This window comes from Carex rostrata, chromosome 21 (assembly GCF_964058835.1).
Source record: "Carex rostrata chromosome 21, lpCarRost1.2, whole genome shotgun sequence".
Classification (NCBI taxonomy): Eukaryota; Viridiplantae; Streptophyta; class Magnoliopsida; order Poales; family Cyperaceae; genus Carex; species Carex rostrata.
Window position 1 is genome coordinate 4,634,604 of NC_135938.1, and position 20,981 is coordinate 4,655,584.

At 35.3% G+C, this 20,981-nt stretch overlaps 1 protein-coding gene across 2 annotated transcripts; it reads left to right on the plus strand.

The window, feature by feature from the left end:
- The first annotated feature begins 14,460 nt into the window (after window positions 1-14,460).
- On the plus strand, window positions 14,461-20,457 carry LOC144573045 (uncharacterized). Of its 2 annotated transcripts, XM_078322727.1 has the most exons (5): window positions 14,461-14,839; window positions 14,934-15,773; window positions 16,578-17,270; window positions 18,424-19,670; window positions 20,227-20,457. In XM_078322727.1, exons 1-5 carry the CDS (start codon window positions 14,686-14,688, stop codon window positions 20,242-20,244), a joined length of 2,952 nt encoding a protein of 983 aa, XP_078178853.1. In that variant the 5' UTR covers window positions 14,461-14,685; the 3' UTR covers window positions 20,245-20,457. The 2 variants fall into 2 exon arrangements, with proteins under 2 accessions (XP_078178853.1, XP_078178852.1); XM_078322726.1 differs by having other exon boundaries at window positions 14,468-14,839; window positions 18,424-20,457.
- Window positions 20,458-20,981: the final 524 nt, after the last annotated feature.

A 20,981-nucleotide genomic window follows, 5' to 3' on the forward strand; every position in this document is an offset into this window, starting at 1 on the left:
CAAGGAGAAATTTACTTTACGGGCCATGCTTTTCTGCACCATTAATGATTTTCCGGCTTATGGAAATTTGTCGGGTTATAGTGTCAAATGAGAGAAAGCGTGCCCTGTTTGCCTGGATAATACAGTCGATGTGTGGCTACCCAACTCCTCTAAAAATGTGTACATAGGTCATCGTAGATTTCTTCCTGCCAACCACGCACACCGAAAGAGAAAAAAAGAATTCAATGGAAAGACCGAGAATACCAGAGCAAATTACCCGTTGACCGGTAAGCAAGTTTATTCGCGAGTAAAAGATTTGAAAGTTCAATTGGGTAAATTTAAAAAGAAGGTGGTGAGAAAGAAAGGGGCTCCGAAAATATGTTGGAAGAAGAGGTCAATATTCTGGGATTTACCATACTGGGAGCACTTAGAGGTTCGACACTGTCTCGATGTGATGCATGTGGTTAAAAACGTGTGTGATAGCATAGTTGGAACATTATTGAATATTCCGGGTAAAACTAAGGACGGTATCAATGCTCGGAAAGACATGCAATTCTTGAACATAAGGCCAGATCTACAACCAGCAGAGAAGGAAAGAGAAAAAGGAAAAACTTGTACATATCTAAAACCCGCAATGCATACGCTATCGAAAGCAGAGAAAAAAAGCTTACTGGAATGCCTTCATGGTGTCAAAGTTCCATCTGGATATTCTTCGAATTTTAAAAACCTAGTTTCACTGGATGATTTAAAATTGACAGGAATGAAGTCTCACGACTGTCATGTTTTAATGACACAGCTTCTTCCTGTTGCAATTCGGGGCATATTGCCAAAGTGTGTTAGGCAGACCATTACGAAGCTTTGCTTTTTCTTTAACGCCATCTGTTGCAAAGTAAATGATCCTGATACGCTAGATGCTCTGCAGAAGGAGGTTGTTGTCACTCTTTGTCATCTTGAAATGTATTTTCCGCCGTCTTTTTTTGACATCATGGTTCATTTAATCGTTCACCTAATTAGAGAAATTAAGATGTGTGAACCTGTTTTCTTGCGGTACATGTATCCGTTCGAGAGATACATGGGATTGTTAAAGGGATATGTCAGGAACCGATATCGGCCTGAGGGCAGCATTGTAAGAGCTTACACTGCCGAAGAGGTTATTGAGTTTTGTACTAATTATATGGATGATGTCAAAGCCATCGGCATCCCTAAATCTCGGCACGAGGGTAGACTTCACGGGGTAGGAACAATCGGTGCGAAATTATTCGTGCCTGATAGTACAACAATGTCACTAGCACATTTTCATGTTTTGCAACACCTCACTGACGTTCATCCTTTTTGGGACGAGCATATGACTCTCTTGCGGCAACAGAATCCTAAGAAATCTAACAAGTGGTTAATCGGCGAACACAATAAAACTTTTGAAAGATGGTTTACACGTAGAGTCATGCAAGCTCCGGAGGGAGAAAACATTAAAGAAATTGTCAAATTGTTGGCTCTTGGTCCAGTTCATGTCGTGAGGACCTTCCAAGGATATGACATCAACGGGTACACATTTTACACAAGAAATCAAGATGCAAAGAGTACCGTGCAAAACAGTGGAGTGACGTTAGTAGCTGTTTCGAGTGATTTGTCAGATCCTAAAGGTGCCGGACCATCGCATGCATCGATGTCATATTACGGGTTTATTGAAGAAATTTGGGAGCTCGATTACATAAGATTTAATATCCCGTTATTTATGTGTAAATGGGTCGATAACCGTAGGGGGGTTAAAGTCGACGAAGATGGTTTTATTCTGGTGGATTTCAGTAAAGCTGGATATAAGGATGATCCATTTATACTTGCAAGACAAGCCACGCAAGTGTTCTACGTAACTGATCCCGCCGATCGTTCAAGACATGTTGTCCTTCCTGGTAAAAGACGTATAATCGGGATTGATAATGTGGAAGACGAAGAAGCGTACGATCATTTTGATGAGATACCACCGTTTTCTACTGGCATGGCATCTCTACCGGGCGCTGAGGATAATGAAACAGGTCACATGCGCATCGATCATGATGAAGGAGAATGGGTTGAAGAAGTTTCCATTGGCAAGTCATAATATTGGTATGTCATATATTTAATATTGGTATGTCAAAAAATATTAAAATGTGAGTTAATAATATTTAATATTGCTGACAAAAAGGTACGATTTTTTTTTTCAGAATGCACTGAAACACCCGACGATGAGAAGCATGCAAGTTATTCTTCAACACTTCTTGTAGCTTATTTTTTTTCATGTTAAATGTAATTTATTAGCTTATTTTTAAATTTCTAATGTTTTTATTTTAGTAGCTTATTTTATTTTATTTTATAAGTAATTTTTAAAATACAAAAATATTAAATAACACATAAACATGCTTTTTTTATATTTTAAAATAACATACACATTCAAAAATAAAAAGCACATTCATAAATAAATAACACTATCAGCATCGGTTCCTAACTTAAGAACCGATGCTGATAAAAAACCGCATTATTTTAAATATATAGTACCATCAGCATCGGTTCCTAACTTAAGAACCGATGCTGATAGTAATATTTTATATTTAAAATGATATACATATTCAAAATAACACATAAACATTTTTTTTTATATTTTAAAATGATATACATATTCAAAAATATAAAATAACACATAAAAATCCTTTTTTTATATTTTAAAATAAAAAAATATAAAATAACACATAAACTTCCTTTTTTTAATATTTTAAAATAACATACACATTCATAAATAAATAGCACTATCAGCATCGGTTCCTAACTTAAGAACCGATGCTGATAAAAAACCGCATTATTTTAAATATATAGTACCATCAGCATCGGTTCTTAAGCTAGGAACCGATGCTGATCGGCTTCCCTCTCCAACCGGCGCATCTATATTCTTTAAAACTTACAAATTTTTCAAAAACCCAAAACCTCATAACCTCAAAACCCTCTCCTCCGCCGTGACCTAGCCCTGATTTGAAACCTCAAAACCCGGTTCTGTGTTCTCTTCTCCGCCGTGACCTAGCCGTGACCTAGCCGTGCATTTTGAGTTTCCATTGCTCTTCTCCTCCGCCGTTCCGGTGGCCCGGTCCTGTCTTATCCTCCGCCGGCTCCATTGCTCGGCCCTCTCCTCTCAGTCCTCTCGCCTCTCATTTTAGGTAAGTTTGCTATTTTAGTTTTGCTATTTTAAGTAGTTCCAAATTATCAAATCAAATCAATTCGGTTTCAAATCAACCAAACCGAATTTATAAATTGTTTACAATTCGGGTACCAAACCGAATTTAGAAATTGTTTTAGAGATTTGTTTGACATTTGAGAGAAATTTGTTAGAAATTTGTTAGAAATAATTTGTTTAATTCGGGTACCAAGTATTTTAAGAATATACTTGTTAGTAATTTGTTACAAATTTGATAGATTAGGGTACCAATTTAAGAGGTACCAATTTGAGAAATAATTCGGGTACCAATTTAATTCGGGTACCAATTGAATTTAGAAAATTCTTGTTGCTAATTCTTTTTGTTGGTATATTATAATTTTGGTTGTTGTTGGTACTTAGCTTAAGAACCAAAATAAATGTTGTTGGTACATTACTAATTGTTGGTACATTAATTAGAATAATTGTTGGTACCTAGCTTAAGAACCAAAATAATTGTTAGACATTTGGAAATTGTTGTTGGTACATTAGAATTTGGGTTAATAATTGGTTTAGTTACCAAACCAAAATAATTGGTGTGGATTTATTTGTTGATTTAATTTGAATTGGTTTGAAGTTAGTTTGGATTTATTTGGACTTTGAATTTATTTGGACTTGGATTTATTTGGACTTGCAAATTCAGATATGGAAAGCAATAGTGAGACAGCCTCGGCTAAGAAACGAGGAAGAGGGCCTAATGCAATTAAGGAGAAGTTTAACGAGAAAGGGAAAAAGCTGGAACTTGACAAGTTTCACAGGCCAGTTGTTACTACGGAAACAACGTCTTTTCCAACGGAATTCAGTATATTGGTGAGAATGAATATTCCTATAAGTTTCGTATTGTGGAAAGATGTTCCAGAAGAGAACAAGCTGAAAATATGGGAAACACTGAAGGTAAATAACGTAGTACTAAGTTCACAAGCTTTCATTTGATATTAAATAACTCTAAATTTTGATTTCTATTTGTTTGGCAGCTGAGATGGGGTATAAAAGAGGAAGAAAAAGTGAGGAACTATTATTATCAGAAGATGGCTACTTATCACCGGAGGTGGCGAACTGAGATGACTAAAGTGTGGCGCGCGGGTGAGACTCCCGATTTTGCCAAGCAAAATATGGAAGAAAAAGACTGGGAGGTATTTGTCAAGTATCGAGAGACGGAGGAGTTTGAGGTATGTTTATTTCTGCGGATCACCTACCTTATCTCTAAGTAAGAATTCAAATACTCTTATAATTAAGGCCTACAATGATTGTCTTGACATATTAATTGTAGACTGCTAGCAAAATTGGAAAGGAGAATCAGGCCAAAAACGAGTATCCGCATTTCTTAGGATCTAGAGGTTACATGAGCGAGGGTTTTCGGAGTAGGCTTACAGATGCTATGCAGACGATTGCAGACGAGAAAACATCTAGTGATCCGTCTTCCCAAGGCTCAACAAGTGCATTGAAACCAGAAGAGGTCCTTGATATGTCGATTGAGCATAGGCACGTCACCTGGAGACTAGGAAGACAAAAGCTCGATAAGGAGACCAAGGAACGCTTTTATCCAGAAACATACGTACCGGTCATCGAGAAGATTGTAAGAATTTTAGATATTGTCATTCATTGAAACCTCTACTTTACTTTATTAGTTTATTGTAAGAATTTTAGATATTGTCATTCATTGAAACCTCTACGTTAATTTATTAGTTTATAACATGTTGTCATTCCAGGAAGACCAAGAGGCGGCTCTGAAAAAAGGCTTGTTGGCCGTCGAACGATACGACGATGTTCTTGGAAAATCTCTGCCAAATCCGGAACATCCTGGGAGGGTGAGAGGAGTGGGAGGTTTGGTTCCTATCAGGAAAACATACGAGAAGAGCTCAATAAGGAGGAGACGCGCTCCCTCGAGTTCCGAAGCAAAAATGAGGGAAGAACTGAGGGAAGAAATGGAGGACAAAGTAAGAGAAATAGAGGTGAGACTAGAAGCAAAAATGAGGGAAGAAATGAAGTCTCAACTTGCACTTTTGGTTCAGCAGTCAATGGGCCAACAAGTTCAGACGTTTACCCCAACAGTCCTTCAGAGCAGCAGCCAGTCAGTCAAACCAATTGCAGATCTTTCCGGGTATACTGAGGTAATGCAAATTCAAATTCAATAATATTCAAATTTCACCATTTATTTTCCATTACATGTTGTACTGTTCATACGTTTTAGTTTATTCGAGTAAATACATATATCTGAACAGGAGGCAGAAATAAGCTGCAAACTCCAGGCAGCTGTCAATGGGAACACTGTTATAGTAGCCGTGGGGACAATTCATGTTCCAGTTGCACCCGGTGGAACAATTCACGGCAGACCGATGCCGCTCGACCATGCAAGAGTGATGGTGGATGGTATTTTCGATGCGGACTTCATAAATCACCCATTACCTGTACCAAATGGCGAGCAGGAAACCCTAAAGGATGCCCTCGGCAGTTTCACTGCATGGCCGATGTCCATGATAGCGATAGGTTCAGCTGAGGTATATGATTATTACAAGTTCTTATACTTCCGAATTAGTATCTATGTGATAGAGTTATAGATGATTTTGGATTTTACTTCAATTTATTATGAAATTTTGCAGGAACCACGCAAAGAAATGATTATTCCTGGAGGTCCGAAAGCAACGAGTCACTGCAAGGCATTTGATGGTATCAATTTTGACAAGCTGGGACAGACATTCAAGCATATTCGTGATCGGTTTTCGGAGCTAGATGGCAGCCCAATCGAAATCGATTCCCCAGCTGATCTTTTATGTTCAGATGACTCCATATGCGTCTATGCAGATGATTATGCGGCCTTGCTTACTCCACGGGAGTGGCTCACTGTACCAGTTGTTCAGATCTGGATGCTGTGAGTTAATATTTGTAATAATTGCAGATGTTTAGTACTTGTAATTCAAATTTCACAAAATTGAGATCACCTTTGTGTCTTTATTTTGTAGGTATTGGCACAAATACCTCAAGGAGGAATATCCTGATGAGCAGGTTGGTTTCATGGACCCCAGTCAAACGAATGCCACCCTGTTGAATGATGACCGAGGACGTGTTCTTCAATACATAGGGAAAGCACTCCGAGAAAATCAGGACAAGAGATTAATCTTCATACCATACCATCAGATGTTAGTGTTACATATATATATATTCTAATTTTATTATATTTCTTTCAATTCATATAAATTGAATAATATGACATGCTACAAACCTAACATGCAGAAATCATTGGATATTGGTCGTGCTTATGCCAAGAGAACGTGCATTGTACGTGTACGATTCCGATAAGAAAGGTAAAAGAATGCTGATGATCAGTGCTGCTATCGAGGAGTAAGTGTCTTTCCTAAATTTTACGTTTTTTTAGAATACTAATGATTTTATTATTATATTATCATTTCAAAAATGTATCGTAAGTACTGATTGTTCAATGTTTTCATATTTCAACAGCGTCTTCATAAAGGAAATGGGTGCTTCTTTAACGGTTCGTAACGATTGCAAGGTAAAAATTCATATTGCGATATAATTATAATGAATATACATATAAGCCATTTGTATGCTCGTAATACAAACATTTTTTTTTTTGAAACTTGTTATGTAGTGCCCACAACAACCAGCCGGCTGAGAATGTGCATATTATACCATGTTGCTCATGCAAGACATAATAAACCACTGTCTCGATGTTTTTCCGCAATTGAAGGTATATATGCATTTATAAATTTTTCAAAAATAAGAATTGTTGTTTCAAATATAATAAAATACACAATTTAATTGTATATATATGCTCTTCACAAATTTTAAAAATGCAGGATATTCCCGCTAAATATACGTTACAACGCTTGGCCGACTTTCGCCAAATGTGGGCCAAAGCCTTGCTGAAAGAAATTAAGACGAGAGGAAGTTAGGAACATGAATTTTTTGTAATAAGTTAGGATGTGTACGATATATAATTAATTTATGATGTGTTTTATTGATAATTAATTTAGGATGTGTTTTATTGAAAATTAATTTAGAATGTGTTTTATTGATAATTTAGGATTTGTGATAATTTCAAATTTCGGCCAGCTAAATAAATATGGAAGCTGGCCATTTAATAAAAAATATTTTTTAAAAATTCAATTGAGTATCAGCATCGGTTCTTACTTAAGAACCGATGCTGATAGTGATTTTCTGAATTAAAATACAAATCAGTATCGGTTTTTCAGTCAGAACCGATGCTGATACTCTATTTTCTGAATTTAAAAAATATAATTTGAAATATACATCTGTATCGGATGTACAGTACAACCGATGCTGATAGTTTTTCCTGAATTTTAAAAATTCTATTTACAAAATAGAACTGCATCGGTTGTTAATTAGAACCGATGCAGATTAGTACCTATCTGCATCAGTTGTTAATTAGAACCGATGCAGATTAGTACCTATCTGCATCGGTTGTTAATTAGAACCGATGCAGATTAGTACCTATCTGCATCGGTTTTTAATTAGAACCGATGCAGATTAGTACCTATCTGCATCGGTTGTAACAACCGATACAGATTTGTTTGGTATCTGTGTCGCCCTCATCAGGATCGGTTGTGAACCGATACTGATATCTGTATATAACCGATACTGATTCTATTTTTTCCAATTAATTAATCAGTATGCAGTTATTACTTGGGATAATACTTGGGTCAATAGAGAAAAGCAGTTGGAATTCAAGAAACCTCAAATTGGGGAGAGAATTAATTGGGAATAATGGTTTTATTAGTTGGGTTTGCCATGAAATTGAGGTAGTTGAGTTGTACCAATTTTTCGAGTCGGGGGGGTCTTACATACTTGTCAGACTGAAAAATGTCAGATTCATAACCCATAAGTTGTACAAATTTCACTTAGCGTCTTATATTGAGACATTGCCATTGTTATCAAGCCGTAGGATTTGAAGGCTACAGAACTTGCTAATTTCTATAGGTACTTTTCTGGTAGTTCTTCTGAGTATAGAAGCACTATAGATTAAATAGAGATTTCTCACAAAAACAATAAAATAAAGATAGAATAGAGAGGTAGAATTGTGAATAGAATCGGCTTCGTACTGGTAGATATCAATGAAATGTTGCTTTCTGTTTAGATTTGAACTGTTTGATTGGAATTCAGGCCAATCTAACCCGAGGTGAAAAGCACGGGTCTACTTTAATATTCGTGCAGATTTTGTTTGGACGGTCTGGATCCAAACAGAAATATTCTGTTACCTTAGCTGATACGAATTCGGATGAGTTGGGACAGAGAGGTCGGTACCCAACCAATACAAAATGCTTTATCTGGTACCGGTGTGAATTTTTACCTTCGCTAAATTTGGGATGATGCATATGGCTTTTTTCTTTTATTAAAAAAAAAAGAATTTTCAATTCTTCCTTCTAAATAAGTCAATTTTTAAAACTTCAACCTAAAATAAGAACATTCATTATGCTAGTACTCTAATTTTGGGCGTATCAATTGCTCGAGTTAGATTCTTTTTTATTTATATCTGAATAAATGTAAATTTTAATAAATCGATATTTGTTATTTATTGAATATGTGGCGTTGTGACTTCTCTTTACCGTATCAGTAGTTCCCAGAGTCATCAAATTTAAAGAGAAAAAAAAAATGAAAAAGATGAGCATGAAATAAGGTTATTTAACGAGAAAAAAAAAATCTAAATGTCCTACCTTAATAGGATATCGAAATTAGAGAGCCACAATATCACCTACTTAGTAGGAAAATATTATTTTTATTGATGTTCTGCGTGGCAACCTTTTATTTTAGTATATAAAATATTTACTAATGATCCATCATATAAACTTGCTAGAAGCAATGCAAACACACTGATATTCGGAGGAAACATATCATATTTTCTTAATTGAATTTGAACCTTAATTATTTTTGTAGATCTTAAGGTAGTATCTCTTTCATGAAAATAAGATAGATTTTGCAAGAGATTGCTCAAGTTTATATTATATTGTTTTTCATTCTTCTATTTTGGTCATCGAATTTATTTAATATATAATTTATCAAACAATTAAATGCACTCAATTATTGAGAACTAGCATTTAATTTAGTAGCAAAAACAATATTCTCTGTGTGAGAGGTTGCATGTTCAAAATCCAAAAAGAATAATTCTTTGTGAAAAGGAGTCACCAGACTTGACCTCGAAGCTTTACTAAAAAAAAAAAAAATGCCCTCAATTATCAAACATACGCCAAAGTAAGTCTCTTACATTTTGAGAAAGTATAATTTGCCTCAAGTAAATGGCTTTTGAAATTTTGAAAACTTTTATTGAATCGAGACTGCATAATCACAATAACTATATGAGATCATTTGCTTCATTTTTGAACTTTACGTTAATTATAATTTTTGAAGCTCATTATTTTAAGAATTAAGTTAATATTCTTGTGCAATTTTGAATTTAATATGGGGTTTGATTCAAATTTAATATGAATATTCAATTTCTAACATTTGACAAAGTAATGCTGAGTAGCTAATTCGGTTTAATCAAAGTTTCGTTATGAAAGGGGAATATGTTGGAATAAAGACTATGTTGTATCCGAATAAGAAAAAAATTGATTGAAATGGCGAAAAGGAAAAAGTGGAATTGAATTTGAATTTTTGCAATCAAACTTCTGCTTTTTATAAGTAGATTCCTCTTATATTTCTATGTGAACCAATTCACTATTTCATGAGATAGTGGAATAGAAAAATTGGCCTTTCAAGAGATGTAATTAGCTTATTTACTGATACTTTTTCACTATTTTGTTATTCCATCTTTATCCGAAAGAAATAGTGTGAAATATAAATTGATTCTAAATTTTATTTTTCTTTACTTTTTCTCTAATATACTACTTTGTCGAACAAATTCGTAGAGATTTACTCATAATGAATTCAGATTCAGTGAAGTAACTCAATTTTTGGATTTTAAATCGTGACCGTCCGATTTGAATCCGTGACAAATATCAAATATGTCATCATGTAAATAAATATAGAAGTACGACGAGTTACATTAGATGTGACAAATTATTATTAGCTGGCCTCATCATCTAAATATGAGAATTAGTTTTGTAGACATGCCGCTATCTTAAGAAAAAAAAAAAAAATCTTTTATGCCAGATTTAATACCAAAGACATCACCATGAAAAAAATGTAGAAGTATGAGTTATATTGGATATGACAAATGATTATTGGCTGGCCTCATTATGTAAATATAATCATTATTTTTAAGTAAAACCAGAGTGTCTTAATTTTATCAAGTTTTTTGATAATCTTAATTTCAAAACTTATTAGATTGACTTCAAATGAAGAATCCATACAACATGTCAGTTTTTAAAAATTTCAAATTAATTTAGTATTAAGTCAAGCTGTAAAAAAAATATTTATGAGATAATTTTAATGTATTAATTTTTCATTACTTTTTGACCACTTGATTTTATACTAAATTAATTCAAAATTTTATAATGATATATTAACACATCATTCGTGAGTCGTGATGTAGATCGACTTTTATAGTTTAGATTTGTCGTTCAATCCAATAAGTTTTGGAGTTAAGCCTATCAAGACACTTAAGAATCAGCCTTTGATCTAGTGGTAAAGGTCTAGAGGGCAATGCATTCCGTATGGGAGATCTGAAATTTCAAACCCAAATAGAGAGATGAACAATTAAATGAAAATTAGTAAGCTTAGACTTCCACCTTTCTATATCAATAAAATTTACCAAAACAGTTGGTGAGCTTAAGAATATCCTAATTCTACTCATCACTTTTTCATTTATTAGAACTTTTATTTGTAGTTTATCTAGAGGTGCTACTTTTACCCGATTACCTGGATCTGATTCGGAACCGAACCGGATTTGACCCGGAACTAATTCGGAATTGAACCAGATCTGATCTAGAACCGATCCGGATCTAATTAATTTGGATAGGGTATGATTTAAAAAATATAACCGGTTAAATTATGGGTACAGTTACAAAATTAATAATTTAATATCCGAACCGGAACCGATACTGTAATTGTTAGATATGGGTTTCATTTAATTATCCGACCCATAACTGAACCCGACCCGATACCCTTATATATACCCGATAAAACATATATTAATGACTATTAATATATAAAAATACAACTTTGCATATTAATTTTTACATAAGCCGTGGTGAGCCCATTACTTTTTCATAACTTGAATGTGAGAAAATATAATGCAGTCACATATTTGTTATGTTTATACACACAGATGGATGCCAAATTTATTCCTTCCATAACAACCACATTAATTTTTTAAATAAAATTTATTGCTATGAATACATCCTTCAATATTTGCCTTAATATCCTCTGCATAATAATGAAAATTTATTGCTCTCATTGATATGTCCTTTCTACTAGTATTCTATTCATAGATTTTTTTGAACTATAGAAAAGGAAATCGTCATCTCCAATATCTTACTTTCTAAAAATTATATCTATTCTTCAATATTTATTATTTAAAAAAATTATTTCTCTCCATCCTCCTGAATTCAAAAGCTATTAACAAAAAACAAAAAAACTTTTCAATATTTTTTGTTATACCATGAGTACTCCAAACAATCAACAATCAAATTCTGAAAATAATACTACCCAAGTTCCACAAAATATTATTGAAGACTCGATCTATTGAGAAAAAAAAAGGCAATCTGTAGTATGGAAGGAGTACTTGCAAATGCTGAATCAATAGGATAGTATTTTTTTTAATTTAGATAGATAACTAATAATTTAGAGTTTATTATTTTTATTGTGTTATAGTATGATATATTTTATTATTTATGAACAAGATCAATAGTATAATTTTTATTTTGCAGTAGTTTTTAATTTATATTATAATGATTTATGATATGAGATATTTAAGAAATTATTATATTTAAATGTAAATGATTTTTCAAATGCTTTGGAGTTGTGACATATACCCACTCCAGATCCGGAACCGTTCCGTATCCGAACTGGACCCAATAATCTATAAATAAGTTATGGGTATCTATCTACCCGGAACTGAAAGACTGGATCTGAAATATCTACAGATAGATAGGTGTCCGGATCCGGACCCAACCCGATTTGAAACAAATAAGTACATGGATCGAAATTCGGACCCGAACACTTTTAGAGTATGAGTCCAAATATAATAATATCCGGACCCGACCTGATCTGATAGCACCTCTAAGTTTATCATCTTATATCCAACTGGTGCATAAAATACCATATTAGTTATGTGCAAATAAATCTCTCCTTAGAGTAAAATTAGTGTGTTTCTAGGCTCATCAATTTTTTTGTCACTTCAATTTTAAAATTTATTGAATTGACTTCAAATGACGAATTCAAATTGTTGAAATCGATCTACTAATGCGTTCAACATGTCAAATTTATATATTTTTGAATTAATTTTGTTTAAAATCAAACAGTAGAAAAATAATAATGAATGTATTAAAATTAACTTATAAATCTTCTTTGTTTTGATCGCTTGATTTTATACTAAATCAAGTTAAAATTTTAAAAATTTAACATGTAAACATATCACTCGTGAAGTAGATCATATTTCGTTGTTTGAATTTATTTCAATCAATTTTAGAGTTAACCTCACCAAAAAGTTTGATGAGCTTAAAATCACCCAGTTCTACTATGTCTTTTAAGAGGAGGGTTCCAATACCTCATACTTTTCATATCTCATCGTACATCATATTTTATATCTTTATTTTCAAAATCCGAATTTACCCAAACCGCTCAACATGATATTCATACTCAAATATGTTTGGGTATGAAATTTTATAATTTTTTTAAAAAAATTACTATTTTTTCAGATGAGTAGAAAATAACTATTTTTTTAAATGGACCAAAAACAGTGATTTTGCATCTATTTTAAAAAATAGTAAAAAATCTTCAAAAATTATAAAATTTCATTCCAATCATATTTTAGTATGAATATCATGTTGAGAGGTTCAGATCAACAATTTGAATTTTAAAAATAAAAATAAAAAATATAAAGTATGATGAGATATGAAAAATACCTTATATTAAAACCCTCCCCCTCCCCGTCTTCTAAATGGTTCAGTATTATCATAAAACTATATATAGCGCCAATCAACATCAAACATCAACGGACCTAACCTAACATCGGAAAATCGGAACTCCCAACATTTTAAATCTTTATCAGAAAACTATTTTCCTTACCATCTTCAATTACTTCTGTTTCCAACAATATTTTGTTGTCTGACCAATTGACCATGTCATCCCTGTTCCCCCATATCGAGTTGCAGTTATTTGAAGATGTGAACCACTATATTTGTCTCATAAATAAATTATTTCATTATCATAAATGAAGTGTTGTAACAAGACTGCAGTGTTGATTCCTAGCGGATTCATTAAAAATTGCAATAATTATTTTGCTCAAACTCTCACTAGTTAGTATGAGAACCGTAATTTTAAAAAAAGGGAATTTCATGCACACCCCTTAAAAACTTCAAATTACGTTCTCCCCTCTCTAAACATCAAAATTATGTATTTTCCCCTCTAAACTTACAAAACTCACAAATTTACCCATGTTATTGTCTTTTATATTAAAACTAATTTTAAATCTATAAAGTACCTATTTTACCCTTCATTAAAAGTATAAAAAAATTGCAGCATGTTTAAGAAAAATGTCGGTCTTATAAGATACCTATTATACCATTAACTCTTTATAAAATACTTATTTTGCCCTCGAAAATTGAATACCCATTATACATTTTACCCTTTATAAAATATCCATTTTGCCCTCAAAAAACGATAAAATATAAAATCGGCATTTTTCTTAAACAAGCTACAGTTTTATGTTTTTAATAAAGGATAAAATGAGTATTTTATAAATTTAAAATTAGTTTTAATATAAAAGAAGAATAAGTAAATTTGTAAATTTTAGAAGTTTAGAGGGAGAAATACGTAAATTTCAAAATTTAGAGGGGTCAAAGATAATTTTGAAGTTTGGAGGGGTATACATAAAATTCCCCAACCCCAAAAAAAAAAGAATTATGACAACCGTTCCCCACATGTCAGCGCTGCGTATACTACAAGATTTCAAGATTTTTGGGACAATACCAACGCTACCCTTGCATAATATTGTATTATTAATTTTGCATAATTGCTAACCGGGAAATATTTTCAGCGGACCTAAAAGCCCCGATACAATCTAGTTTATGGCGCCCCATCGAGCGGCTTGAAATCCGGACCCTCGGCTTTTGTCTCCTTCCCTCCGCTCACGTTCTCCGCCTTCTCCACACAATCGTCTCTCTTACTCCTCTCGGTTCTCGCCGCATGTAATTTATAAAACCTCGCTTTACCGAGCCCTTTTGCGCCTATCCTCTCCCACCAGGCGACATCTCAGTCCTCTCTCCTCCTTCTTTCTCCGGTGAACCCGACCTCCTTCATCAGATCCATGCGCCTCGCGCCTCGCTCGTGGGTTTAGAACCGACTGAGGGATTGCGATGCCTCCCCAAACGCCTCCGCTCGAACGCCGGGACTTGTACCAGGATAGGAGGCACGACCGTGGGCCTGGACCAGGCAACTCCGACCCGTCCCGGTGGCGAGACCCGTACTACCCTTCTTCAAGGGACTACCCTCGACGACAACCGCCTCCAGGTAACCCTTCTTTATTCAATCTTGATTGGATTTGAATCATAAATCTGTTGTTTTTCTTTGTTCCCTAATTTGTGATCTCTATGAATTTGCGAAGGTTATCACCGTGGTTATGTAGAAGACGCTGGACCAAGAGGAGGTACACCGTCTCGCTCCGATAGGTTCTGGCATGAGGAGCAGAACTACTACCGCTCTTACTCTGGCCGGTACGATCGAGGCCGGGCCAGTGGGACAAGAGACGTACGAGGTGGGCAGTACTCGTACCGGCGATCTCCCCAATATGAACCCTACCATCCTGATTACAGAAGGTCGCCGCCCCAATATGACCCTTATCCATACCCGTACCCTTACCCATACCCGACAGATTACAATCCAAGGCACCATCCAGGTCCCAGATCGGTGGCTGTCCCGATCTCCTCCTCCACTCGTGTTATTCCTGACCACAGGGCCGAGTATTACAGGAGATCATTCTGGGAGAAAAAACCTGACTGGAACAGGGATCGGAACAGAAATCGGGATAGGAAGCCCTATCCAATGAAGTGGTCTCGGAGTAATAGTGTTCCTAGAGAGGGTAGCAAAGAGGCATCAGAGAGTCCTCGGAAGAGGAGGAGCAGGGATAGGGAGGTGACTGTTAATCCTGAGGGGAGTCCAGAGGATTCACCCTCAAAGATGGCACGTCTAGGGTGGGGCCAGGGTCTGGCTAAGTACGAAATGCTAAAGGTTGGCCCCTCTGACGACTCAAAGCAAGAAAGTGTTGTTCCTGATATGTTCAAAGAGAATACAGTTGATGCGGCAAAAGATGCTATTAATCATGAGAAAGAGTTTGATTCGGAGACTTGTATTGGCGAGGAGACTTCATTTGGTTCACCAAGAGACTTCATTCAGGAACCTTCCTTTGCCGTTAAGTCAGATTTGCCTGCAGACGAGCAACAATATGGTAATTTTACCTTGGGTATTAGTTTTGTAAGTTTCCTTTTGTCGAGGTCAAGACATGTCAAAATTATTTGCTTCACTGCCAGTTTGATTTTACATAATTGCAAGATTTGCCGTAGTGTGATAATGAATTTTAATTTGATGCTCATTTAAAAATGTTGAGTTGTAACTTCCCATGTTAGGATATTGTATTTGGTTATATTGGCAAGTTGTCCTGCATGTCCCCCTCTAATGGTCACTGCTGTGATTATAATTAATACCATGTTATTGCATAAATTTTGTAACATGTTATAGGCCGACATGTATGTGGTTATCTTGTTTCTAGAAGCCACGTGGCTATCAGAGTTTTAGGTTTTAGATCTATTTGGTACAGCTTGGGGAAAGTTATTTCAACACACAAATTTTTTGGAATGCTGTCCCAATATAATGGATTGGGATTTAGTGCGACCCAAACTGCATTTTTGTATGACATCTCCAATTGTTATATGCAATTGTAGGTCTGATTTACCAGATCATTTATATTTTGTAAATGCAAACTGGTTTTTATTTATTTCTTTGTACTCAGAGCATCTTTTTAGATTTCTTTAATTTCCCTACAGGAGATTATGAAAGGTTCTTACCATGTCAATTATTAAATAGGCACTTCTCTTTGCACTGAAAACATTTATCGCTTTAAATAAATAAATTTGATGGCAACAGAAAAGCAGCGTTTATTGTGACCTCAACAATTTAGTAGAGTTCTTCCTTATATGTCCCCTTGTGTGCTTTTACTATTGTTACACTTTTCTTTTTTGATTTCTCTTACCAGAAACTGATGCCAAGCCTTGTGCAAGTGCCGCTAACACAAATTGCGAGATTGTGCTCTTACCAACGATTGATCTCTTACATGAAAACTCCATTTCCACTCTTCTGACAGACATTCTACGACCTGATGATGCACACACTGGTGATCTTTCCCTGACGAGGCAAGCTTCATTGAATGAACTGTCACAATTGAAGGAGGTTATTTCGAAACATCTGGAAACAACTGAAGCAGAAATTGACTTGTTCGAAACAGAACTCACCTCGGTACTTCCAGATCCCAATTCTGCAGAAACAAACACAACACTTGTTCAAACTCTTGGTCCCGTGCAGCATATCAGTGAGAATAAAACCATTGAAATCCAAGAGGACAATACAAATGCAAGTTTAATATCAACCATCCTAGCTGCTAACCGGGATGCCTCTAGGAGAGCAAATTCATTGCTTGACAATTGTTTGCATTTAACTGACCCTCCAGACCTGGAAGTGTTGGTTGGTGCCATTACCTCTCAAAAGGAGAAGAAAGAATCAAAAATCAAAGAGAAGCTTTGTCTGAAAAAGGGTGCGCTAAAATTCAAAGAACAAGCGCTTGCACGTAAATATAGATTACTTCGTGATATGTGGAGAGATGAGCTCAAGATGAATCCCTCTTGTAAAAAAAGTCGTACAAAGACTCCACGTTCTCGGCTTATTTCAGATGGTAAATTTTCTACAATCTACTTTTTTTGTTTTCCTTTTTCATATTTTGCCTGTATCATTGCACCTGTGCATTTTTAAACATAAATTAAAGAAGGGAAGCCACGTGTTTGCAAATAATAAAGAATTGATAGGTCTATCAAGGTTAATGCGCTTACTTTCCACAAGTAATCATTCCTATGGGCCTGTCTTCTATAGAGGACTTTACCAAAGGAGGTAAATCTCTCTCTTTCTTTCCATGCCTGTTTTTAACAGACAGATCTAATCAAGTATTTGAGGATGAAATTTTCCTGTTTCTTCAACAGAAGCTAGTTAAGCACTCCTCCCTTTTACTTTTGAGCAAAGTAGTTCCTTTGTAGTATAAATGACAGATTTCAACATTCTCTACATTCTTCCTGCTTATTGTCCTTCACGTGAATTCTAAAATAATTATCATTGCTGCATCTGTTTGCTGTTGTAATAGTCTGATATGCAGTATCAATTTGATGTTATTGACTGTAATTATTTTAAAGTTGAACAGAAATACCTTGTTATTGTAAAGACCCTAGAGTTTCTGGTTTTATGTCCCCACTATCACAGGTCATCTTTTAATTACGTCCAAAATCTTGGGTCTTTTGGGAGATTTATCCTCTTATTTTCCTTTGCACAACAGATTTCTTCACAATAATTGTAATTAGGTTGTTTTGTATTTTTCAATCTTTTAGAAGAAACAGTTCTTCTTTATAAGTATACAAGATGTAATTCAATTTTGCAAATAATCTGCCAGGCGATGAAGATACTACTATAGTGAAAATAAACTGGAAATTTCCTTTCTATTTATTCTTCAAGTGTTTTTCTCTTTGCTTTTATTTTTCTGCTGGGTGTGGGGGAGCGTGGAGGTTAATTTTTCAATTTAGTGCTTTACACATGTCCAACATAAATATGCTTGACTTGTGTATTTCTATTCTTGCCCTAATAAAAATAGAATCCTTGGTTTTGTAGTGTTGTCTTGCCGTTTCTTTACAATTTTTAGATATACAAACTGCGTGCTTGTAGAACTTGGAGAATACTTATTTTTAGACATAAAAGCACATGTAGAAGTTTCAACTTTTTCTTTCTCCACTCAATTTCAAAACATTTGCTTATAAATCTGACCTTTTTGTATCTTGTCCTTGCAGCTGGCAGCTTACCTCCATTTGCAACCAGAAAGGCATCTTATTTTGCACACAAGCTCATGTCAGACTCTCACACCAAGCTGTACCGATCACATTTGAAAATGCCGGCACAAATCCTGGATGAAGCAGAGAGAACACATTCTATATTTGTCTCCCACAATGGGTTAATTGATAACCCGGTTGTGATTGAAAAGGAGCGAGCTCTGATAAATCCATGGACCCAAAAGGAGAAGGAGAAGTTCATGGAAATGTTATGCCTCTTTGGCAAGGATTTTGCAAAGATCTCCTCTTTCTTACCCCACAAGACAACTGCTGATTGTGTTGAGTTTTACTATAAGAGCCACAAATCAGAGAGCTTTGCTGAGGTCAGAAAGCACCTGAGTGCTAGAAAGGCAGTGACACCTGGTAACTATCTTGGGTCTAGGACGGGTAAAAAACGAAAAAGAGAGTGTAATGCGGTCTCACTGGATAAGCTTGGTTCACCATCTGTTTTGGCAGTACAAAACCCTAACCGCCCGAAGAACAAGACCACCTCTGCAAAAAAGGTGAAAAATCCTGGTTCCAACAACAAATACAGTTCTTCAAACAAAAAGAGAACTCTTGATTCCCTGGTGGTGGCTGACCGTCAAATAAAAAATTTGAGTTTCTTAGATAAGAAAGGTGTTGATTTGCCGATGGTTGGCTTTCAGAAAGTTAATATAGGCTGTTTAGACAAAGCAAAGAGTGTTGATATGCCTAGTGGCATTCCCTGGACCCACTCATTAGAGGGCATGAGTTCGTGCATCACTGCTTCCCCTGGTGATAAAGAGAAGAGCTTTGAGGATGATGAGGATGATTGCTCCGATGACGGGTGGCAGGATGTGGGGCCTGCCTGGACAGACAATGAGACGTCTTTGTTTGTTCAGGGCCGGGGTTTGTATGGAAATGATTTCGAGAGAATATCAACACTTGTGGGGTCTAGAACTCGTGACCAGTGCAAGACTTTCTTCTCCAAGTCATGGAAGGTTCTCAATCTGGAAGGTGGCTTTCCTAGAAATAATAATACTGTAAATGGCTATTTGATGGATGATGCAAAAGTAGGCAAAGCTGTCTCTGATGAGGTATGTGTGGCTGAGACTGAGTCGGGCACATGCAGTTCTCAGTCTTGTTCAAAGCAGGAAGGTGATGGTTTTCTTGAAGCCCAGACTAAAGGCGAAGATGTGACTCGAGTTCAAAAAAGGGAGGAAATCCCAGAAATGACTTCTGACAAGGTTGGTGATGTCATTGTTTTTGGGAAACTAATACAACTGAGCAGCTGTGCTGCAGAACGCTTTGAAAATGAAATAAAGGGTAGTTTGGGAAATGTGGGGCTGGGGGTAGATGGGAATAATTTATAGGTTTATTGTATCTCTCTTAGGAGAGGTGCACCAGGTTAGAGGCCTTACATAAATAACTAGAGTAAGGAGGCCTGGATGGAAATTTTGCCAGTCTCAGATCCTGTGGAGGATCTGGAGAAGAGTTAGATTAGTTTGACATAGACATAGTAGGGAAGTTTTGCAAAATGATCCTTGCTCCGAACTCAAATAAGCCAACCTAGCCCTGCAGCAAAATAATTAATGGAAACTATCTTGCTGGCCCCACCTGTCAGTCAGAATTCTTTTGGAACTAACCATCTGGTCCTTCTCTTTATTTTTCTTTCTTTTCCTTTCTGGGGAAAGGGAGCGAGGGGGGTGTAGGTGGATGGTTATGGTTGTGATGGGATTTTTGTTCCTTTTTTTTCTCCTATAACACGAGAAATGGTTTATGTGTGACTTTTCTTTCTGACAGTGGGTCAGCAGGGTGTAGTTTGACGAGCCTTTGACAGGGAGGTTTTTTTGACTTGTACAGTTTTGAGATGGGCTGTTTTGTAAGATTTTTCTGACAGATGCAGGTTAGTGATAAAAATAGGGTTTCGCTTATTGCGGCCTAATGTAATATAATTTGAATGTTTTATTATTTAATATTTTAATTCTGTGTAATTTGGATAAACCGCAAGGAAGGTTTTTATTTTAGGAGTTCTCTTTTGTTTTTCTAATTTATCATTTTATATCTTTAATTCTCTGTTTTTCTCTTTTTCTTTGTATGCCTCCCTCTGTATGAAAAAGCAATTGCTACAAGCACCAGCACCAGTACGGCAGCACTACAATCGAGATAAAAGTTCTTCAAAATTAAAAGTTAAAATTGTATGTAGTTTTTATCACTTCTGTCATGTTTTAAATTATGCTTGGCTAGTTGGTTAATAGTTTATAAGATGATTTTGAATTAAAAAAATTCATATTTGTTGATTTTTCATCGGTGACTAAACAGATTTATTAAATTGCCTTTTATATTGGTTCTTTGGATGTCAAATCATTTCAAAAGAAGATGATTCAAATTTCTTTATCTTTTATGTTTTCATTATGCTTCCCCCGACACATCTTTTCCAGAAGGAATCCTAAAATTTCGACATATCACAAAATAATTGTGATTAAATATCACTGCTTTACAATTTACATGAACATGTAAAATTGCCACATTTTCGCTCTGGTTTATTGGGGACGCAT

Coding starts and splice junctions, on each gene's coding strand:
- LOC144573045 (XM_078322726.1), top strand. CDS start 14,686: ATGCCTCCCCAAACGCCTCCGCTCGAACGCCGGGACTTGTACCAGGAT. Junction 14,840..14,933: donor TCGACGACAACCGCCTCCAG/GTAACCCTTCTT, acceptor GAATTTGCGAAG/GTTATCACCGTGGTTATGTA. Junction 17,271..18,423: donor TTCTCGGCTTATTTCAGATG/GTAAATTTTCTA, acceptor TTGTCCTTGCAG/CTGGCAGCTTACCTCCATTT.